This window comes from Phocoena phocoena, chromosome 12 (genome assembly GCF_963924675.1).
Source record: "Phocoena phocoena chromosome 12, mPhoPho1.1, whole genome shotgun sequence".
Classification (NCBI taxonomy): domain Eukaryota; kingdom Metazoa; phylum Chordata; class Mammalia; order Artiodactyla; family Phocoenidae; genus Phocoena; species Phocoena phocoena.
In genome coordinates this window covers 32,844,481-32,869,452 of record NC_089230.1, presented here as the reverse complement: position 1 = coordinate 32,869,452, position 24,972 = coordinate 32,844,481, and the positions used below count along the sequence as shown (strand labels likewise).

General features: G+C 37.3%; 1 protein-coding gene across 1 annotated transcript in view; it reads left to right on the top strand.

The window, feature by feature from the left end:
• Nucleotides 1–24,972, top strand: part of LAMA2 (laminin subunit alpha 2) — a 450,165-nt gene that overhangs the window by 253,244 nt on the left and 171,949 nt on the right. Inside the window, exons 23-29 of the mRNA XM_065888629.1 lie at nt 4,215–4,451; nt 6,291–6,434; nt 8,171–8,350; nt 8,457–8,645; nt 8,733–8,866; nt 12,826–12,943; nt 20,106–20,240. Coding sequence (XP_065744701.1) covers nt 4,215–4,451; nt 6,291–6,434; nt 8,171–8,350; nt 8,457–8,645; nt 8,733–8,866; nt 12,826–12,943; nt 20,106–20,240 — 1,137 coding nt within the window. The remainder of the gene's footprint in view (nt 1–4,214; nt 4,452–6,290; nt 6,435–8,170; nt 8,351–8,456; nt 8,646–8,732; nt 8,867–12,825; nt 12,944–20,105; nt 20,241–24,972) is intronic.

Sequence of the window (24,972 nt, the reverse complement as noted above, 5' to 3'; positions counted from 1 at the left end):
AACCTCAAATCCAAGCATCTGCCCCATCGCTTGACTCATGAATAAGTTGTACATAAACTTAAGAGGGTTCCATGTTATCTACAAAATCCTATGATGTGGCCAAACTCTAATGAAACTCCTGAAATTGAAGCTGATGCTTAATGTTCAGGATGTAAATCAGGATAGAATGTAGACCAAGTTATTTTTAAGCATTTGTATGTTTGATTCCATCATATTTACTGATCATTGAATAAACATTATGTTGACTGAAGTCGATCGAAATATTTTGATTACTTTGAACCACTGTTAAAAATCTAAATTTCTGAATAGCTAGACACTTCATAATTATGAATAATTACAAAAAAATTCATACAGCCCTCAGAAATATTTATAAGCATGTATCCTACTATTTAAAAATCTTGGATGATTATAATCTAAATGAACAGTGATTTGAGATTTATAGCTTTCATTTCTTTGTGTCATGGATAATTTCTCTGTGCTGAGGTGTGAGCACACACATCATCTGAGCTTTTATTGAACTAGAATACAAAGCCTACCATCTTTCACTAGCAGGGGAATAGTGCATAAATCTTCTATTGCTAAACAAACATTACATCTAATTATGATTTACATTTCATGTTGACTATAGTACTGTCTAAACATATGGTTAATGGTCTCTTTTATTCTCTACTATAACTTCCTGAATAAACTCCCTGATTTGGAAAGGTCCCAATGTCTATCTGTACTGTTGACTAGTCTTTAAGTATTAATGCTTTCGTTTTATAATAATAAATTTGTAGCAGACATTTCATATTTTAGTTAAAGTCTAAAGACAGTTATTTTAGTTAATAAAGTCTAAGACATCTATTTTAGTTAAGTATCTCTATCTCATAAAACAATTTTTGAAGTTACTGCATGATTATAGTTTCCATAACATATAATTTTCTCTTTCTGATTATGGTCAGTTTTGTTTAAATGAGTCAAGGAAAAATTATTTAAAGGAATAAGTCAGTCATCCTTATTGTGAATTCTCATTCTACATCTGATGTTCTATAAGGACGAGTTACTTGGGGGGATGGCGGTTGTTTGTTCTATGCTTTGGAAACTATAGCCATGTTTGTAGTATAATACATAATCACATTTAAGATCTTTGAGTTTAAAATACCTTTTAGGAGCATCCCCTACTGCAGGCCTTTTTACTGGATAGCAGTGCAGACAGAAAAATACTGAACCAGAAAGACACCAAAAATAAGGCCAGGTGATATTTTAATATCAGAATCTGGGAAAATATTTCACCAAACATTTCGACAGGGAAGAGATAATAGATGGAAAGCTGGTGATTGTACATCACAGCCTGGAAAGTGTTGTCCCATAAGTAAACTGCTGGCAGGAGCAGAAGCAGGAATAGCCCTAGTAGTAGTGGGTATAAGAATTAAGCTGAGCAATGAAAGTGTGAGAAATGTAAAGTGAGATCCAGCCAGACTTGGATCTGGAAATTTGGCAAGTTGTTATGCATCTGAGTATGCCACAGAGCTGTAGATCTGAGAAGGATAATTAATAGAAAGTCACCAAAAAGAGGTTATAGACTAAGTACAAAGCCTGTATGGTGGCAAACACAGACACAGAGACAGGTGGTACTCACTTGGGAGACAGAAACCACACTAGTTGTTTAAACAGGGAAAGTAGAATGTAAAGAATTGTTAACCGGTAAAAAGGATAAAAGAGGGATATAAAATGTCCTGAAGTAGTAGGTACAAAAGAGTAGCTACTACTTCCAGGGTGAGGGGTGGTGGACAATAAAGGAACCAAGGGCTAGGGGAAGGCATCCCCCTGCCCCCCACTCCCAACAAGGCTTAGGTTCAGACATAGTTGGAAAGAATGTGGCTGCTACAGGAATGCATAGCCTGCTGGTGGTAAAACACAAACAATAATAATAACACACAAAACTTGCCAGAGTTTGTGGGCAAGTGTTGGTCTGTAGATGCTACCCATCATTGCTGGAGGTTATGGGTCTGCTGGAGCTACTTAGAAGCAGCCTGTTGTGGACAGAGCTTGTGTGCAGACCTAAGCAGCCTAGGGGAGAGAGTGGCCTGATGGCATAGCTAGAATTCTTTCTGGGCCTCTGGGCTCCCATGCTAAACAATTAAATAATAATGATGGCAATAGTAATGAAGACCCAGAACCCAGAACAGAAATGTCTTTCCGTCACTATGGCCTTCTAATGAATAAGCCTAATGTTCTGCTACCTGGCCAGGGAGAGGTGTCCACAGGGTCTAACTGCAATATCACAAAGCAGGGCAAGGAGGAGTGAGTTTAGAGCTCAGAGGCAGCAGAGTAATCACTGGCACAGCTGATCTGTGAAAATGATGTATTCCAAGACCTTAAATAACATTTAGAAATCCACTTGAATTTTAATTAAAATGCAAGGAACTATGAGCTGTAAATCAGAAACAGAGAGCCTTAAGCAATAGGAGACGAAGAGACATGTGGATGAACAGCAATTGAAGATTGCTGATGAGATGAGATAAAGAAATTATTGAAAAGAAGCTAAAAATGCAGCAGTGTAATTAAAATAAGTATTGGTGGTATATGCATACAACAGAATTTTCATGGTGTAGAATGGAAAGGACAAAATGAAGAACAAATTTGAGAGGCAGATAGGGAAACGACTACAGAAAACAGTAGTATATTATTGATTTGGCAGACAGACAAAAATGATGTACTTTAAGAATTATAAGTGATCCTGAAGAAGAATATTGATAAATTAGAACAGAAGTAAAAATCAAAAACAAATTTGAAGAAATAGCACTGAATTAAAGAACAGTTTTATTCTCAAACTGAAAGAACTCACCATGTTCCAGTAAATTAATTTTTAAAAAGACTCAAGCTTTTAAAAATTCTAGCAAAACTTGGCATCATTTTATTTTTTTTTTTAATTTTTTATGTTTTTAAAATTTTTTAACATCTTTTTTGGAATATAATTGCTTTACAATGGTGTATTAGTTTCTGCTTTATAAAAAAGTGAATCAGCTATATGTATACATATAACCCCATATCTCCTCCCTCTTAAAAAAAAAAAGTAGCTGCTTAAACATGAATATCAGAAGGAAAACAAAAAGATATCTTTAATTAGTAGCTTGATCCCCTTCTGTGCTAGTTTCCTTTTCCCAGAAATGCATTTTGTACTGTTTTGTTAGTTGAGTTTTAAGTGTCTCAGGAGGTGGTGGATCTGGCACTTCCTTGGCAGCATATTTCACAGCCTAATAATCTTAATAGCTTCAATACTCTGGAATGTGTTTAATCCAGTCTTATTTGTTTGTATAGGTTAAAATTTTCCAAGGGCCTCTCATCACCCTAGCAATAGGAATTTTTTAATGGTCTCATCACTTTTTAATTGCTTAAACCTTTTTTTTTTTTTTTTTTTTTTTTTGCGGTACGCGGGCCTCTCACTGTTGTGGCCTCTCCCGTTGCGGAGCACAGGCTCCAGTAGGGAAGCCCCTACCTTTTTTTTTTAGTGTTTAAAATAAAAGGTTTGGAATGAGCATTAAAAAAAAAAATTCTAGCAAAATTTCAAATTACATATATAAAGAGAAAATCCTATGCATATCTAGGAAGAAGAAAAAAGGTTACCAGCAAAGCACCTCAGATTGGGCTTTTCTGCAAACCTAACTCTAAAACACAACATCCTAGATATCACTTCTCCTCTAAATTCTCCCTGGCTTCCCCACATCTGGTTTGGTGCTTTTTATACGTTCTCATAGCATAGCATTTTGCATTTTCCCTATTTATCATGCTTATTCCACTGTGTTATATTTATGTGTTTACTTATATTTATGTACATTAGATTGTAAGGTATGTCTCTATACAATAAATGCTATAAAAATGAAATGATAAGGTAAAATGGCTTTGTCTAAAGTTCAATCTTTGAAGTAAGAAGTATTTGAAGAAAACCTACACCTAACTCCTGCTCACCACAAAGACAGAGAAAACACAGTTTCTTTCTTATTCAATAGCTTTATGGTTTCTGGACACTCATATATTTTAGTAAATGCAGGAAGCAATTTTAACATTATGTTCACTGATGTTTCCCAAGCGACTGAACTAGAACAGTACAAAGCATGTAACAGACACATGATTAATATGTGCTTAATGGAAGCAAGAAACATTAGGATTAAAATTTAAAAATATTGCCCATGAAATGATGTTAATCATTGCTGTTTTTATCTCCTCCATAGCCTTGTAACTGCAGCTCGGTGGGATCCTTGGATTTCCAGTGCAATTTAAACACGGGGCAATGCAACTGTCGTCCCAAATTCTCTGGTGCAAAATGTACAGAGTGCAATCGAGGCCACTGGAGCTACCCTCACTGCAATCCCTGTGACTGCTTCTTGCCAGGGACTGATGACTCAACCTGTGATTTAGAGACTAAAAAATGCTCCTGTACTGATAAGACTGGGCAGTGTACTTGTAAGGTAAGTGCTGCCGAAATTCAGTAAGGAAAAACCTTACTCAGTTCTATTTCCATTGCTCAGCTTTAACCTCATTCAGTTATTTATTCCTGCATCATTAGGCCAAACAGACAGACAAATGAAAATTCATTGCCAGACACAGTTTTTTTCTAGCATACAGATAAGCACTGATTTTTTTTTTGCGGTACGCGGGCCTCTCACTGTTGTGGCCTCTCCCATTGTGGAGCACAGGCTCCGGACATGCAGGCTCAGCGGCCATGGCTCACGGGCCCAGCCGCTCCGCGGCATGTGGGATCTTCCCGGACTGGGACACGAACCCGTGTCCCCTGCATCAGCAGGCAGACTCTCAACCACTGCGCCACCAGGGAAGCCCTAGCACTGATTTTTAAGAACTGATTTTCAACCAAAACCCAACATATTTTTCTAGCTCATATAAATGATATATTTTCGACAGTAAAGTTCAGTTTGTCTTTACATATTCACTTTGCTTCAACAAGAATAATGTGGGAGAGAAAAAAAAGTTCTCTTAAGCATCATCAGAGAAAATCACAGCTAAATGATAAGGTTGATTTAAAAAAAAATTTCTCCTCAAATTAATCCGCAATCACTGTACACTGAAAAATATATTTACTGCTGTGAAAGTTCAGTAAAACTTCATCACGTATAAGCAGTGACATTACAAACAGTGACTATATGCAAATTTCAGTCCTCATTAATATTGTTAAATGACATAGGAAAACAGCCAATTAAAAAGGGTAAGAAGGGCTTCCCTGGTGGTGCATTGGTTAAGAATCCGCCTGCCAACACAGGGGACATGGGTTTGAGCCCTGGTCCGGGAAGATCCCACATGCCGTGGAGCAACTAAGCCCATGTGCCACAACTGCTGAGCCTGTGCTATAGAGCCCGCGAGCCACAACTACTGAGCCTGCGCTCTAGAGCCCATGAGCCACAACTACTGAAGCCCACAAGCCTAGAGCCCGTGCTCTGCAACAAGAGAAGCCACCACAATGAGAAGCCCGTGCACTGCAACGAAGAGTAGCCCCCACTCGCTGCAACTAGAGAAAGCCCACGTGCAGCAACAAAGACCCAACGCAGCCAAAAATAGATAAAAATAAAATAAATTTATTTAAAAAAAAAAGGTTAAGAAGGATTTTTTTCTCCCTTAGATATTTCTGGAAAATCAGTCCCAGGATAAATGCAGTAAAGACTGTATCAGAAGTATCTTTACAAGAAAAAGTCTGTGCAAAGAGAGTCAGAGGAAACAGAAAGGTGAAATCTAGGGAGTGGTTGTTAAGAGTCTTGACAATTTAGGAAAATGGAAGGTTCTGCCATTAAAAGTCCTAGACAAAGCACAAAGTATGATGCTGCATTATTACATATTATAATTATGATTATACATTATACTTAATACATGCTATATGTGTGTATATACAGTAGTCAATAATAATTATATAAATCGATCGTTTAACATATTGCCTGTTTTTTACAGCTTTGCATCACACCACTGTCTAGGAATCAATGTTTTTATTTTGCTTTCAAAATTCTCATGACTCTTTCATATTCCTCACAGTGGAATAATGGGAAATGTGCTGCCTAAATTTAAAAAACAATATACAATATCCTTAGTAATGCATGCATTTATAAATAAAGCATTTTTTTAGACCCATGCCATGCTAACAAAGAGATTAACTACATATGCTATTTGGGACGTGAGTCTGATATTCAGCATTCTTTTATTTTTTGTTTCATTGTCTTTAACACGTGCTCCTGTTATTCATTCTTGAGTTTATTTCTCTCACCATGTCACCGTATGAACTCTGGGGATCTCTCATCTTTCTTCAGGTGAATGTGGAAGGCGTCCGCTGTGACAGGTGCCGGCTCGGCAAATTCGGACTTGAGGCCAAGAACCCACTTGGCTGCAGCAGCTGCTATTGCTTCGGCGCCACTACTCAGTGCTCTGAAGCAAAAGGACTGATCCATACGTGGGTGAGTAAGGAACTGCTGAGCCATGTAATGGTATAATGTTAGCTCCTGCTGGCGTCTTTTAGCCAGGCACTGAGAGGTAGGAGGAAATGGCAAAACATTTAAGTAACCTTTTCCCCTGCGCACGTTTAGAACGGGTAGAGGGGCCGTGTGCCATTAGACAGTTGGAGTAAATATCGTTTTTATCCTGCCTTTAAAAGAGTTCATTTATTGCGGATAAGGAAATATAGATGCCGAGTGAAAAAGGAAAACATTATGAGGGAAATGTTATGTTTGGGGATGGGAAGAAGCTGCCCTCTGAAGAGCAACGGCACCAGAGCGGGAAGATAGATGTGTGTTCATGCAGTAATGAAAACCAGAACTTGCGCATTTAGTCCAACCAGGCTTAGAGAATCATCACTCTTTAGGGTGGAAAAAAGTTCATTTTTGCCTTAATTTTCCTTTAACTCTTCCTACTTTTAAACTCTACTTATTGTTAGTGTAAAAGACCAGTTTTCACAGATGTTGTGGATTTCACTATGCAAATAAGTCAGAAGGGTTTATCCCCTCTCCTACCTGTTCATTGTGCACGAGTTCTGTTTCTCATGAGAACACTTCATCAGAAGGGGGTGGGGCTGCAGATAGACATGCAGTCTAAAACTCTTTTTCTTTAACATCTTTATTAGAGTATAATTGCTTTACAATGGTGTGTTAGTTTCTGCTTTATAACAAAGTAAATCAGCTATACATATACATATATCCCCATATCTCCTCGCTCTTGTATCTCCCTCCCACCCTCCCTGTCCCACCCCTCTAGGTGGTCACAGAGCACCGAGCTGATCTCCCTGTGCTATGCGGCTGCTTCCCACTGTCTATTTTACATTTGGTAGTGTATATAAGTCCATGCCACGCTCTCACTTCGTCCCAGCTTCCCTGTGTCCTCAAATCCATTCTCTACGTCTGCGTCTTTATTCCTGTCCTGCCCCTAGGTTCTTCAGAACCACTTTTTTTTTTTTTTTTTTTTTTTAGATTCCACATATATGTGTTAGCATATGGTATTTGTTTTTCTCTTTCTGACTTACTTCACTCTGTGTGACAGACTCTAGGTCCATCCACGTCACTACAAATAACTCAATTTCATTTCTTTTTATGACTAATATTCCATTGTATATATGTGCCACATCTTCTTTATCCATTCATCTGTCGATGGACACCTAGGTTGCTTCCATGTCCTGCCTGTTGTAAATAGAGCCTCAATGAACATTGTGGTATATGACTCTTTTTGAATTATGGTTTTCTCAGGGTATATGCCCAGTAGTGGGACTGATGGGTCGTACGGTAATTCTATTTTTAGTTTTTTAAGGAACCTCCATACTGTTCTCCGTAGTGGCTGTATCAATTTACATTCCCAGCAACAGTGCAAGAGGGTTCCCTTTTCTCCACACCCTCTCCAGCATTTATTGTTTGTAGATTTTTTGATGATGGCCATTCTGACTGGTGTGAGGTAGTATCTCATTGTAGTTTTGATTTGCATTTCTCTAATGATTAGTGATGTTGAGCATCCTTTCATGTGTTTGTTGGCAAGCTGTGTGTCTTCTTTGGAGAAATGTCTCTTTAGGTCTTCTGCCCATTTTTGGATTGGGTTGTTTGTTTTTCTGATATTGAGTTGCATGAGCTGCTTGTAAATTTGGGAGGTTAAGTTTAAAGGAGGCCTCCAAAGACTTAAACTCAGCCCCCTGCTGTGTTTTGACCCCATGCAGGTGACTCTGAAGCCTGAGCAGACCATTCTGCCCCTGGTGGATGAGGCGCTGCAGCACACAACTACCAGAGGCATCATTTTTCAACATCCAGAGATTGTTGCACACATGGATCTGGTGAGACAAGATCTCCATTTGGAACCTTTTTATTGGAAACTTCCAGAACAATTTGAAGGAAAGAAGGTAAGGCCAAGAACTTTGAAGTCACATGAGAACAAAATAACATGTTTTTAGAATAATGCTATTTGGAGATTTATCTAACTCATCATTCTTCATTCTGTTTTATCAGTTGATGGCCTATGGGGGCAAACTCAAGTACACAATCTATTTTGAGGCTCGGGAAGAGACAGGTTTCTCTACGTATAACCCACAAGTCATCATTCGAGGTGGGACTCCTAGTCATGTGAGAATTATCATCAGGCATATGGCTGCTCCTCTAATTGGCCAGTTGACAAGACATGAAATTGAAATGACAGAGGTAAGGTGGTTACTTGTTGGGTACCAACCAGGATGCCAATGGATTTGCACTCGGTTTCGGCAAAGTGGTTTCTTTTCTTGTTAACAGAAAAAATGGAAATATTATGGTGATGATCCTCGAATCAGTAGAACCGTGACCCGTGAAGACTTCTTGGATGTACTATATGATATCCATTATATTCTTATCAAGGCTACCTATGGAAATATCATGAGACAAAGCAGGTAAACTATAATGAATATCCAAGTTAATTTCTTATTCTAGAGTCTATAAGAGAGATCAGTAAGACATCAGACAAGAAAGATTTAAAAGTTTGCTTTGGGAGTGTGATGATAGAAGACTAGTCAAGGATGGCGTCCAGGTCATCTGGTGGAAATTACTGCCATTCCCCCCAAAAGGGAAACAGAATCAGAAGCAAGATTAAGGGGAAAAATTGAATTGATCTTTGACATGGTGAATTTTAGATGTCAGGCAGAAGTTCGGGAGAAGATGTCCTACAGGGTAGAGAGAATTCACTGCTGTGCTATAAATAGGTTGCAAGATTGCTGAGAAGGTATCCTCCTTCAACCGTCAGGGGAACCAGGCAGGGCCAAGTTGGTCCTGTCTCTCCCAGCCATATGCATTCTCATCTGTTCACCCCAGCGTGCCATACTATATTGCCATTTTCCCTGTGCCTTATGATGTGAAAAGACTGGGAATCACATTGAATAGGAAAGTACACGGAACAAGAACAAGAATGAATGTCATGAAAGCCAAAGGATGAGAATACTATAAGGGAGTAGGTATGGTTTTTTCGTACGACCCAAAGAGGACGATTAAAAGGAGGCTCTTTGAAACTGACACTTAGGATCACACTGGTGACATTCATAATACCAGTTTTAGTGAAGTTCTGGGGCAGAAATAGTCTCAAGGTTTTGAGGAATGAATGGGATGCAATGAACCTAATATTATGAATGTAGACTATTGTTCTCCATGAACAAAATCATAAAAAGGGAGGAATGAGGTCGTGTCAAAAGTCAAGGGAGGATTGTTTAATCGGAGAGAGAAGTAAGCATGTTTATATACCATGGGGCTGGGGAAGGGGAGGAATTAGTAGCAAGATATAAATTTTAAAATGATAGAATAAAGAGAAAATAAACAATGAAGAAGCCAGGATTCTTCAACATCATGAGTATACATGAGTATACTTGAGGTCATGTGCCTCAAGTATAAGGGAAAACTTATCCAATGAGATAAAATGAGGAACTGCACAGATGTAGCTAAATGTATGCCATGGAGACAGAAAGTTGAGCTGAGTTCATACACATAGTCTCAACTTCTCCGGCATATTAGCTTCTCTGTTGTGTCTATAAGAATATGAAATCGATAGATGTTTAGAAATAAACTTATATAACAAAATAGTAGATCAGTGCAGGACAACAAAAGAAAACAAAATTATGAACCCTCTCATTGACAAACCAATGAATATCAAAATACCATGTTTCACTTCGTCCCAGCATGGACTTAACATATACTACCATGGACTTATATATACTACTATGTAAAATAGATAGCTAGTGGGAAGCAGCCGCAAAGCACAGGGAGATCAGCTCGGTGCTCTGTGACCACCTAGAGGGGTGGGATAGGGAGGGTGGGGGGGAGGGAGATGCAAGAGGGAAGAGATATGGGGATATATGTATATGTATAGCTGATTCACTTTGTTATAAAGCAGAAAAGCACCACATTGTAAAGCAATTATACTCCAATAAAGATGTTTAAAAAAAATAAAGAAAAGAAAAGAAAATACCTTAAAAAAATACCATGTTTCAAATGTTTACACTGTTAAACATGTAGCAGAAAATCCTTTCTTTATTGCAGAAGATCCATATTGCTCTTCTGATTGTACCAAAAGTAGGGACCAAATCAAGGACCAAAATTTACTTTTAAGTCTATATTGTTTTGGTTTTTTTTTTCATATTTCTCATTTCTAACAGGAGATTCTTCGTTTTGTTTTTTACAGTAGGTCCTTGTTGGTTATCTATTGTAAATAATAGCAGTGTGTACATGTCAATCCCAAATCCCAATTATGAAATAATTTTAAAAAACGTATACCAAAATATCTTGTCAGTTATATTGTTAATTATTTTAAAATTTCAAATGTAAATTAGATGACAGAAGCCAAAGCAGGTTTGCATGTCCTAGAAGACAGCAGGTGACTTTGTGAGTGTGAAAATATGTTATTTTGAAATTGTTCTATGCTTCAGTAAAAAAGTTTGGTCATATGCAGAACATTTTGTTAGTGGATCTGGTAGAAACAGTGTTGTCATGCATTTTTCATTACGCTTTCTTTGCCTCTCTCACACCGATTCCACCTTTCTTTGCTGTAAGGTTGCTTTTTTTCCCCGTAAGTCTCTTTCTCTTATCACTTTATTTCATATAGCTCACTAAATAATATCCTTTGGCTTAGGAGCTCCTTTTTTTAAACACTAGAGTAAGTAAATACTTCACTTTTTCTAGGCTCAATAAAAACTAGAGTGAACATCTAGTAACGATAAAAACAAATAAAGCAGTGTATCAGCACTTGATTTTGTAAGACAGTGGAATTTTGACAAAGGTCAGAGATACGTTTGAGTCTTCCTCTCAAAGCAGTTAACACATAACGCTGCATCTTTATTCAGTTACAAATGTAAATAGTCTCAGAAGCAGAGAGTTTGTTATACATGTGGTTTGAGGTTCTGACTTTGTACATATTGCAATGCTGAAATTTTCTTTTATCTTTGCTTTTGTCCTCTCTTACATTTATTTGAAGAACTTGACGACTTTGTTTTTCAGTATTCATTTAAATAGATGCCTGAGTTTGGCCAAATCCCTGATTCAAGCAAAACAGTTCCTCTCTGATTCCCTGAGGAAAAATAATGATGTGTTGCAGAAATGTCTGTTGCTCACACCATTCAGGTTTCACTTGGTTTTTAAATACTCACTAGTCTGTTGTGTGCATGCACGTGCCAGAGAAGGGACGGTGATGCTAGAAACTCCTCAGGTTATAAAATACCACGAGATACTAGCAGAGATGACTTTGCATCAAGCAGCGAGTTACCTTCCTGCTCCCTCAGAGAACCCAGAGTCTTTCTTGTAGGAGGGGAGTGGTTTATTTACAGATCACAACTGCTGTGCATCCTATAATGAGGGGAGCATGAAATCTGAATTTTAACTGAACATGTGTTTCATAAAGGCTGGCTGGTCTTCAGATTGTAGATTACAACGGGAGCCAAGTCAGAATGCGCATTCATATTTCAGTGTCAATAAAACCTACCTATGCTTGTTATAAAGTTTACGATTCAAGCTCCTTAAGCTATTAGAGGTGTGTTTTATTGAAGCAAAACTATTCATTGTCTCATTTAAAAGTTTGTTTGCAAAAAAAAAAAAAGAAAGTTTATTTGCAGAACACTTCATGTTACCAGTTAGTCATGAAACAGTATGAGTTTATGGACTGTGTATATTTTTTAATGTATAATTTCAAATTATTACAAAGGGTATCAACATTTTTATTGTGAATAATTTTTTTCAATTATGAGGACCTTTCCGCCAATAGGAAGGGTGGGTTAAGTTACTTGAAGGATTTATTCAATAAAGTTAACAAAAGACTAATTTGAGAGGTTCTTTATCCTCAGAAAGTTATCAATATTACTAGCTTATGCTCAGTCGTTTCCTAGATGGTTTTCTAAAGTTCTTGAAAGGACGTTCAGAGATTCAAGAGCAAGAAATTGGGACTGGTTGCAAATTAAAAGCAATTTCACTAGTAACGACTGGAGATTTTCCAACAGGGAATGACCTTGGGTTGTCTATTTGAAAGAATGAAAATGTCTAACTAATTGGCCATGTCTACCTGAAGCCACTCACATTTTTAAAAGTGGGAGGAAAACTCTTTATAATAACTTCTCAATAGGACGTCAGACATCTAATTTCCTAAACGCTTTATGATTTATGTGAATATTTTGCTAATGTGTAATCTCACCCTTTGAGGAAGCGAAGATACTGAAATAAGATGTGGCACACGGAGCCCCTGGAGTTTAGCAGCTTCAAAACAATAGAACAAGTTTGTGGTTGTTGACAAAACCTTGAGAAGACCCTTCTTTCAGGATTGAGTGTTTGCTGGGTAAGCTTAATTTACTACCCCCATCTAAGTATTTGCTCGCTGTTCCAGGATTTCTGAAATCTCAATGGAGGTGGCTGAACAAGGACGCATCACAGCAATGACTCCTCCAGCTCACTTGATAGAAAGATGTGATTGTCCCCCGGGCTATTCTGGCTTGTCCTGTGAGGTAAGCTGGCTCCAACTAACCTTCTCAAGCCCCACTCAACCAGCCAAATGGAAATACTCCCAGGACCACCTTTACCGCAGTCAGTTTTACTTTCAGGCATACCCTCAACCTATTTTATCTGATCTTCCACTCACAATATGAGACGCAGTAAGAAGAGGATGATGTTATTGCTCCCTAGAAGTAGGAATCACAACTCAAGGGGAATATCTAATAAAAATTAAAAGATTTGTGAAAATATGAAACAGTCAGGAAATAAGAATGTTTTCTTAAGGCCCCTTTATTGTATCTGATCTGTTTTCTTGGCACCTTTTCTGAACAGAGACATTTAAACTGCAGTGATTATGAGACAAGATTGTATTGGGATTTGAAAGATTGTTTTTATATAGATCATGACAAAACTTAGGCGGTAAATATCAGACTGTTCCCTTTAACATAGGCTTCTCAGAAGGACATAAATTGTTCCAATAGTGCCACTGTCACTCAGTCATTATATTTTTAAAACTGCATTTTTTACTTTCTAGGATATTCCTTTGACTATCTTCAGAATCGGTAAATCTTCTAGATCTTTATTTTGTGGAACCAATTTAAATTTTACAAATATTAAATCTTAATAGGAAGCGTATGATCTAGGGAGAGGTGGAATTGCTGAAAAAGTCACCTGGATTTGAATCTCTACTTCATCATATACTAAGACTGAGACCTTGTGCAGCTTGTAAACCTGCTTAAGCTTCAGCTGGTAAATCTCCAAGTCCCTGAGTAACTGCCACCACACTCACCCCTTCTCCTGCAGACCCTATAGTCCTCTCCACAGTGCAACAAATAAAGGCTGGCCTGGGAGGGGCCTCCAGGACCTGCTCCAGCCCTACAGCATGGATTCTTTCCCCTTAGTCAGATTGGTTGGTGGCCACTACATACTAGTTAGATATTTTTAATATCTCCCATACCCACAGCCCAAGAATCACATGAAGGCTAAATGAACTAGAACTTAAGCGCTTATCACAGTGCCTGGTAGTAGTCATAATAATAATAACCAAAGTCAATATGGTTAATAATATTATTAACGGAATAAGTAGTTATAGATCTAACTATTGATTTATTTATAAATACAGTTGGCCCTTGAGCAACATGAGTTTGAACTGCCTGGGTCCACTTATATATGAAAGTTTTTCAGTAAATATACAATGGACCCTCCACGGGTTCCAGTCCACAGATCCAACCAACTGCAGATCAAAAATTCCATCCATGGTTGGTTGAATCCACTAATGCCGTACCAGTGGATATGAGAGAGCCAACTCTGGGACTTAAGCATCGACAGAGATTCATGGAACTAATCTCCTGGCAGATAATGAGGAAGGACTGTAATTTTGTCTATCTTTTGTAAATAGGACTTGAGAAGTTTTATTAAGTATGGCTCACAAGGCAGGTGAAGTACACTAAAAAACAATGGATATAACTCTCTTGAGAGGTGGCATGGTACAATGAAAAGAAAGAAGGAGTTTGGTCTCGGTGAATCCTCCCTAGCTTCTCCGCTTGGACAGGACATTTGCTCTTTGTTGATGAACTTTGGGGTTTTCGTACCCATAGAATCAGCATGAGGATTAATTTAAATGAAATCGTACATATAAAAGCTCCTTTGCAAATTGAAATGTCATTCAACTTAGTTGCCATTGTATGAATTCCACACAGGTCAGAAAACAAATTTCATAAGAATAACTGTAAATATCTGTGAAATATCCTTGGAATAATTTTATAGTTTTGTGACTGCTCTGAACAGCAGTATTTATTTGAATGTGTATATTTTGATCTAATAAATGACCAAATAATCCATCTCATTATTAAATCATAACTCGTACATACACATGTATACATTTGTACATACACCAGTAAGTATATATATTGTACCTATAGGCACAACCCAATATGTGTGAAATATATATATGCACACACATTGTAGATGTGAAAAATGAGGCAGTGACAGAGGCACATACAAAATATGCTACCTTTCCAATGAGCATGAAAAAGATAAAAGATAGAATTTGAGATTTTTCTAGACAAGAGGTGGAATTTTATTTATCCCAGGGAGTGTTTGGCTGTACTGCTGTCTCACTGTGTAACCTTGGTCAATACCTTAATTGCTATAGGCCTTAGCTATTATATAGTTATCCAATCTATAAAATTACAGGTTGGGTTTTGAAGTTCTAACATTCTCTAATTCTGCAATGTTATTTTGCTATACAAGATATTAAGTAGTCAAAATTGACCTTAGATATCTTGAAGAGAAAGTTACTACAGCTATATTTTTCTGCATTTATTTAAAGAGTACTCTTCACTTATGAACCAAAATATTAGCAGAGTATCAGATTATTTTAATGCAATCTACCTTCCATTCCAGATTTGAAATGTTAAAATTCATCTTACTGTGATCATCAGGCTTTTTAAATAGTATATTCTAAAACATACTTTCCCATTAATTTTAGTAATTTTCCATCATTATATGAAAACATAAATTAGCCAATACAAATACAAATAAAGCCAATGATATATGAAGAAAATCAAGAAAAACTAGAAACACATACAAACTATTATCTGCATTGGTGGCTTCACCTATGTCCTGTGAATTTCACTTAAGCTCCTGTTAACAGACAATAATTACAGTAATATCTTAGAGGAGAGATTAAGGGATAAAGACCTATCTCTTATATAAGCTACCTGAGGTTTTCTCCACAACCCATTGCCTCTAATCCATTATACATCTTATTTATAATTCATCTTGAATCTAAAGTGTAATTACTCAGGCATAAAATCTAATCATCAAAGCAAGAACTAAGGACAGTTTTGAAATAATACATCCCATTCTAGTAACATATGCTTTGGGTCATGAATACGCAAAGCAATTCCTTTACGATATTTTCACCAAATGTAAGGTATTCTAGAGACATTTGCATTTACAAGCTACTCATTTCGTGTTTTTATCCAGAAATGTGGTTGCAAAGAAACAAAATTAAGTGTTGGTTACCATTGTAAATATAGCCAGTTGTGAAGACACTTAGCCTTGCCTATTACCTGTAGGGTTATAACACTGTAGCCCTGTTCATTAAAAATTTCAGTTCTAGAAATGCTTACTTATTATAATTTATGATTTGAAGAAGAGACTAGGTTACCTTTAGAAGTCAAATAACACGATTTCCTCACCACATTTGTTGGTGTGGGAGCTGTTGAGTTTACCATACTTTACCTAAGCTACTCCTCACTGTTGTCTCGGTTAACATTGTTGCCTAAACTGACCTAAACTCAGGTTAGGTTGTAGGTAGAAATGGAAACTATTCAATGCTGAATATGTGGTTCTCTTCAATAAGATCATGGAAGTCAGAAATTCACAGGTGATCTCCTAATGATATTTTGCTCATTTCATCTTGTTTCCCCTTTCCATCATGTTTTATTAGGGCTTCTGGCTCACAGTTGAATGGCTAGTGTGTACTGGATCACCACTCACAAGCTGTCAATTAACTATCAACAATAATTTTTTAAATCCTCAAACAAAAATCCTCAAACAGTACCTATTGTCAACTCATAAAACTCAAAAGACAAAATAGCGAGACTAGACATTTTTTCTTACACATGCACATTTCTAGGGATGCTCTTTACCACTTCAGTTGCACATGGAAGACCCAAAGACTCTTTTCATATACATTAAAATATTAAAGAACATGGTATGGGTAAGTGACATACATTATAATTTTGTTTCCCAATGCAGTGTAGAACAATCACTGTTGCCTTTGTTTTCAGTGTATTCTCGATGACTATATCTAAAAAATTATCTGGAATAGAGGCACCCATATGGATTTATTGTATTTCAAGCACTACACACACATCATCTCATTTAATCCTCACAACCCTATTAAAAAAACACACAAAACTGACCATTTATTGAGTGCTTACTGTATCCTGCACAATGTCAAGTGCATTCCCTAATACACTTACACCAACATCATTAAGCACATTATAATTCCCATTTTATGGGTGAGGAAATGGAAGCTCAGGCCGGTTAGGAAACCTGCCCTTTATCACACAGTTGGAAAACAGCAATCTGAACCTACCTAAGTCTGTTTCAAAAAACCTAGCTACATTAATACTCAACTAGTAAGTTATACAACATCCTTACATTCCACGTGAGGAAGCTTCAGCCCACAGTATTTAAAATGTGCATAAGTCATATGTAGTAAGTGGTGAAACAGGAATTAAACCTAGGATTGTCTGATTGCAAAACCCATGTAAAGATACAAGACAGTGTTTTTACTGGCAACAGCACAAGTATCTATTATTTTTTTAATGGTTAAACTCTGCGTTATGTAACCCGGCACCTGGAGTGTGTTGCCTCTTTACTCTCTTTGTCTCCCATTCCCTTCTTTCCTCCCTCCCACATTTTTGTGCAGTTTGATTCTAACATTATGATGGGGTACCATATTATGAAAACAAATTAAAGATGGAAGGAGAGCAGAAGAAAATTGAGCTCTGAATAATTTCAGCACAAGGCAAGAAGAGGACTTTGGAAAAGTTTGAGTTAGGAAAAAAAAATGGATAAGATTAGGACAGTGTTTACGTACTTGCTTTTCTGTAATTCTTTATTTTGTTCCAGAAAGAATTTTAGATGGGACTTTAAAAAGTAGCTATTATCTTTCCTCTTTTTTTCCCAACTCAAATATAATCATTCTCACGAATTTTGCCCCAGTTGACTCACAAGAAAAACGTCTGATTTTGAAAAATAGCCTCAAATATTTGAAAAATGGAAAAAATAAATACAGGGTCCGCGAAAGGAGGAGATTAAAGAGAAATAAATATGTCTCATTCCTTTACAGTGTGTTTGAAGTTTCTAATTCTTGTGTTGCAGAATAGTCTCTCTTTTTTTTTTTCTAACTCAGAAATTTATAAGGACACAAAATTTATCTAGAGTGTTAGAACTGTAGAAACTTCAGAAATCAACTGAGTTAATACATCTGCTCATTTGTGGGATGAGGAAACCACATCTCAACGACACCAAACGACTTGCGTGTATCCCTCAGGAAAAACTAACTAGTAAAATCAAGGCTTCCTTATTCATTGATGTTATAGTACCAGAGTCTGTACGCCCTTCAAAGACACACATTCCCAGCAGGGAATGAGGAGTGTGCCAGTGATTCTCAATCCTGGCTGCTTATTAGACCCTCCTGGGAGTTTTACAACACACCCTGGCCCTAGTCTCCACCGGTTATATAGAATCTCTGGGGGCAGAGCCAGGTATCCGTATTTAAAGCTCCTCAGACGATTCTATGTGCAGCCAGGGTTGAGAATCACATAGACAGGCCTAAAAGCTTCCACACAGAGCTTGACTTGGAGCCCAGACTCTTACCCGCACTGGAGTGCTTTTCTACTTTGTCCTACTCTTTCCAGAGAAGAGCCATAGTAATAAGAGAAACTGGGTGTAAACTTTACCTGCGGTGCTCACCTTCAGATTTCAGTCCACAACATTGAATTTCATATGATTCCTCAATGAAAAGTACCATTTCTTAATGTTATTCTTCTTCTAAGACTTTTTTTAAACTTTTGTTTGATATAAAATGTAGAGCTAGGAACTCTCAATTTGTGTGATTTTTTAAAGACACACACACGCGCGCACACACACACACCCCAAGCAAATATACCAGTAAAATAACAATAATTATATAGGTATCCAGCGATGAAATCTATATAAAGAAAATCCAATTTTATTCTACAGTCAGCACACACCAGGACTGGAACAACCCATACTATGTAAAATTTTTAAACACACCTTGGATTGTTTCTTCAGTTATGCTTAAATGAATTCCTCAGCCATAATTTCCAGGCCTTATTTGGTAACAATGGCAAAAATGAACCTTTATTTTCAAGAATATGAATAAACTTATTAAAATATCTTAGGTCCACTATAAGACAAATAGGACTCAAAATATTTTGAATACTATTCCCAGTTTTATCAGCTTGCTCAAATCCAGGATATTATTAAATCTCATTAGAATTTCTTATAGGCTGAGATAAAAGCAGAGAGACTCTTAAATGCTTAACTGAAGTACTCTCACATTATCCAAATCAAAACAAACAAGGAGAGTGCTGACTATTGATCGTTTTTCTTCTAAGGAGCCTCTACATACTCCACTCTGGATGACCTAGTCCAGAACCAAAAGGATGCAAAGGCAGTAAGAAGTTCTTAATTCACTTTTTTCCCCTACTTATTCAGCAATCACTTTTCTCATCAATGGGAGCAAAATATCCTGTGAAAAAATTTTTACATAGCTAATATCCCTTTATAATCTTCAGTGGAATCTGGAAAACTAACTCCTATCTCTTACTCATAAATCAAACAATGGCTAATAAATGCAGCAGCTTTGCACACTAAGAGATCTGAGCCCAAAACACAAGACTGTTCTCATTCCCTCTTCAGAGCTATGGGCTTTCTTTCAAAGAGTCAGAGATGTTTCTTGATACATTTACATAATCAACCCAAATGAAGATGGAAGTCTTGATTTTGCATATGTCAGCTTTGCTAGCAGTTTCCTGTTTGCTCTCAGATTTTTATTGCAAAATGAAAAAACTAGATCAAGGAAAGATACATTTTATTGGTGGCCTAATATTCCCAAGACATGTAGAGCTTTTATTATTTTGAATTTTTTTACTTTATAGTCTTCTAATTATACCGATAATAACATGACCGTGACACTTTTTTATTTATTTAATGTTTTTCTGAGTCTCATTGGACATTTCCTAGTTACCCATCAAGCACAGTGGAAGCAGATTTTAGGTTGTCAAGGACACTGGAATTCTCTCTTTAGTCCATATGACAATTTTATTTAAAAACAAACTTTTGTTTCAAAAAAAAGAAGACTATTTGAAGTTTGTCCAGGCTGAGTGGTATTTGCAAATGACAGCTTTCCTTTGCTAAAGTCTGATGACACAGACGCTGCTTGTATACTCTATGGATCAGGCAGAATACACATTAGGAATCAAAAGTGACATTCATTGTTTCTAAGTGGTGTTGCCTTTACTGCTGATGGGGGGAAAGAAATCCTTCTTTTTAACTACTGAAGAACCCAAGTGTTACTAAAGAAAGATTTCCAAGTTGGCTGTCCTAATTGGCTTCGTTTTCTTTCAGGCATGCATGCCAGGATTTTATCGACTGCGTTCTGAGCCAGGTGGCCGTACCCCTGGACCAGCCCTGGGCACCTGTGTTCCATGTCAGTGTCATGGACACAGCAGCCTGTGTGACCCTGAAACCTCCATATGCCAGGTATTCATCTGAGCCTTTCTTGAACAAAGCTCATGTGCTCATTTCTCTTTACACATATTCATATACTGAGTGCAGAGGTCAGCTAACCTGCAGGGGACTTAACGTGTGTGTGTGTGTGAAACAAAACGTGGGAAAAAATACATTTACCATATTATGCGTTTTTTAAAGTAATTAAAAAGTTACAACTGGAAAAACCACTGCTCATGTCAAGAAATAGTATGTTATTATCAACAGCATCGTAGACAAATACCAGACAACACGATTTATTTAAAAATCACATGAGGGTTTTTTTCTGATTTTAAATAAAAATAAGCTCTTCGTAAGACATTTGGAAGTCATAGAAAAGTGTTAAGGAAAAAAATAAAAGTCACCCAAAATTGAACGTAAACATTTAATATTTTATGTGTTTCCCACCAATTTTATGTATGTGTTTATAAAGAAGATTTATATGACACCATAGGTGTAGTTTTATGTTCTGCATTTTAAAAAACGTACATATCATGAGCATATTATGTTGTTAAATAGTCTCTAAAATCTTTACTGTCTTTGATTTGATATCCCATAATTTAACCATTTCTTTAAAGCAGTTTACTGCTCTTATTTTCTTGTTGTTGTTATTACATTCCTGCTAACACCCTACTCTGTCACCCCTGGAACAATCAGGACTGTGGAGAAATTCAGGTTTCCTGTGTCACCACTTAGGGTCCCCAGACTCTAGTCCCCGGGCAACTCTGGGTGTCTCCTCTGCTGAACTCATTTCCCACCTCTCCTCGTCTCCTGAAACTCTTTCATGGAGCTTCGTGGAACTCATGACCAGACATCAGCAAAATCCCCTACATAATCTCCCTCTTCTTTTGAGGTCCTCTTTATTTGCTCAAACTGAAACCTGGTTTCCCAACACACTACTCCCCTGGCAGCGGTCTCAAGTGGAAGCCGCTGTTTTTTCTCACACTCTTCATTTCCCTGAGCCTGAGGGCGGGGCTGTGGCCCTGCTCCTTGCTGCCACTTTCAGGTCATCCTTGTTTTCTCTTCTGTAACAACACCTAGCTTTGAATCTCAGGTCTCCATCCATTTGCCCACTACACCTGCTTGTTGAAGCCATTTACTAACCCTCAGGTCACCCACCTCATTCCTTGAAGATCTTTCCTTTGTATCATTGCCGTTCACTGTAGCACCACTCCTATCATAATTCCTGGTGATTTTGATGCCCATAAAATGGACTCTTCCCATGTCTTGTGCTCACTCCATGAGCCTGTCTGAGAACTTGTCATTACCAGGAACTGAGTGCCTCTATAGTCTCAATGTCAACTATCCTCTCTTTGACCACCGTTTCTTTTCTTTCCAGTTCACTTCTTCTTAGTACTTCAATGTCAACATTTTGTCTCATCATCGACGCTCACATTTTTATCATTCCTTATGTTTCTCATGCCCTCACTTTCTTAACCAGCTTAATATTCATGACCCTTTTTTTTTCTGGCTGCGTTGGATCTTCGTTGCTGTGCACAGACTTTCTCTAGTTGCGGCGAGTGCAGGCTTCTCGTTGCGGTGGCTTCTCTCGTTGCGGAGCACGGGCTCTAGGCACGCGGGCTTCAGTAGATGCAGCACACAGGTTCAGTAGTTGCAGCTTGTGGGCTGTAGAGCACAGGCTCAGTAGTTGTGGCGCATGGGCTTAGTTGCTCTGCGGCATGTGGGATCTTCCTGGACCAGGGATCGAACCCGTGTCCCCTGCATTGGCAGGCGGATTCTTAAGCGCTGCACCACCAGGGAAGTCCCATGACCCTTCTTTAATATCACTGCTTTGTAATGTTCATTTCTCTTATTACCACTCCTTTACTTATGTTTACTCAGTGAATTCCAACTCCGGTTAAATCCTACTCCTCCAATACCTATGCCTTCTAACCTGAAAGTGGCTCTGGAAAATAGTCGACTATGCTGACTAGTCTCACCGTATGTTCACTATCACTCACTTCAAAGGGAACCTTTATTCTGCTCTTCCATCATGCCACGTTTCTCCAGTCCAGTGCCTCTCTCACATTCCTGCGTGATAATTTCCTACCTTCTCATCCCTCTTCAAATCCCAAACCCTTCCCAGACCCATTTCCATCCTTACTTTCAGTTGATGGCCTTGTTTCTTCTTATTTCACTGAGAAATTAAAAACAATCAGAAGAGAACTAACCCAAGCTCCCACTAACACATGCACCTACCTTTCTGCATCTGTGTGCAATTACTCTGGGTTTTCCACCAATTTGGATGAACTGTTCTTGTTTGTAGAAAAGACCAACTCTGCCACCTATGCTCTAGATCCCAGCCCTCCCTCCCACTCAAGGACATCACTCTGGCCATGCCTATTCTCCCCTCCCTTCTGAATCACTTTTTGGTGCTTCTTCTATCTTAAAAAACATAAACAAACAAACAAATAAATAAATCTCTCTTGACTCCACTTCCCCTCTTGATTTTTACCACTTCATTCCTCTCCTTTCACAAAGAGAAGAGTTTATACTCTTGTCTGCAATTTCTCTCCTACCATTCTCCCTTGAACTACTAAAATCAGGCTTTTCCTCCACCACGATATGCAGACCAGCTACTAGTATTCAGCTCTTCACTGTACTTGATTTATCAGCAGCATTTGCTCCTCTGAAGCAGCCGTTCCTCTCAAAGCTTTTGTTCAGTTTGCTTTTCTGGACATGGTAGTCTAGGGTTTTTCAAGCTAGATGGCTGCTCCTTCCCAGTCCTCTTTGCTGTTTTCTCCTCATTACCTGAAATCAATATACTGGTATTCCTAGGATTCAATCCTTGGAGCAATTTGCTTGTCTGACTACACTCATTCTCATGGCGATCTCACCCAGGCAATGACTTTCAATATCTATACTGAGATCTCACAATATTTACCATTATTTCTATGATGAAATTTTAGATCCAACTCTTTAATATTTCCAGAATTTATTATAATGTGGGGAGATAATTTTCCTTCAATATGTTACTTTAAATAAACATTTATTTGTTAATATTTCCTTTTCTCCTTGACACATCGTGGTATCTGAATATATACACATTTGTTTTGTTCATTTTAAGATATATTTAAAGAATCATCTATTCTTTTCTGCTTACCTTTTATTTCCTATTATAATGTTCTGATTCCCTTCATTTTATAGTACATTATAAATTCTGGTAAAGCAAGACCCTTTACTACTCTCCTTTTCCTAATTTTCTTAACTTGATGTACTTATATATTCTTCCAAATGACATTTTGATTCATTATTTTAATCTCTTCCCCAAAAAATATTACTGGAATTTTTATTGAAAATGCATTAAAGCTGTTTGTAAAGAATTACTATCTTTACACTATTCAGCTATCCTCCCTAAACCCAGGAATGATACTCTTCTCTATTCAAACATTTTATGTCTCACAGTTTTTACTGTTATCCATATGGGCTATGCATTTGTTATGTTAAAATTATTGCCATTTATCTTACATTTTCGTTTTAATGGTGAGCGTTACATTTTTTTGTTTCAGTGTATTTATTAACTGGTCATTACTGGTAAATATTGACAAAATATAATTTTTACGTGTGTTTGATATCCAGCCACTTTTTTTCTGCTTCTAGAAGTTTCTTGCTTGATTCTTACAGTTATTTTTATATTTACAACAATAATATTTGCAATAGTTATAATTGTGTCTTCCTTGCCAGAGCTATATCTAGTATAATAATTTCATTTTTTGCATTGATTAAGTCTCCCAAAAAATGTTAAATAGGAGGGTAGTCAGCTTCCTATCTTATTGCTGATTTTAATATGAAAGCCTCAGGTCTTTCACCGCGAACTATGATGCTGGTGATTAGTTTAAGGTAAATATTTTTTATCATGTTAAGAAAACTTCTTTTTATTCCTGACTTCTTAAAGATACCTTCTTTCAATCAAGGCAGAGTATGGAAATTTATCATATGCTTATTTGTGAGGACTGGAGTGGAGGTGAAGGTCTTACCCATCCTTAAATTCTTGAAATAATCATGATTTGGTTTAAGTGTAGCATTTTTTTCACCAATCTATTGGCTTGTAAAATTCAATAGATAATTTCAGGAATGTGGTTAACATGCATTCTTAAGTGGGAATTAAATGCATTTTTCTTTCTTATGCAATCGTCGCTGGAATTTTTAATAGTAATGTCACTCCATATGAATAATTTAGAAGCATTCATAAAATATACAGTTTACTTTCATTTTTATTTAGGATAAAAAGTTGCTGTCATTATATTGTCCTGTTTTGACCAATAGGCTATTATATCTATTTTTGTGCCTTAAGGATCCTTATTAGAGGTCTATTTTCTGAGATATCCCTAGGTGAAGTAAAAAATACATACATAGGTGCATCACACATGCACAGCTAGTATAAATTGCTGTGCTCTGAATTTTTATATTTTCCTTCAGGGAACTTATAACTTCTGAATTTAGACAACTTTGTTTATCTTTGAAACAGCCCCATGAGGCAAATAGAAAATAGCTATTATTACTCCGATGCTATAACTGAGGCAACTGAAGCATACTGATTTCTTTACTATTTGTACTGTGTTTCCCAGTTTAATATCGTATCCACTACACAGTGCAATGCCCTCTATGTTGGTATAGTGGTTATAAGCATGACTCTGATCAGACTGCCTTGATTCAAATCCTGGCTTCATCCCTTTTGGGCTCTGTGAGCCTAGTCAATTTATTTAGCCTCAGTGGTGTCTTAATT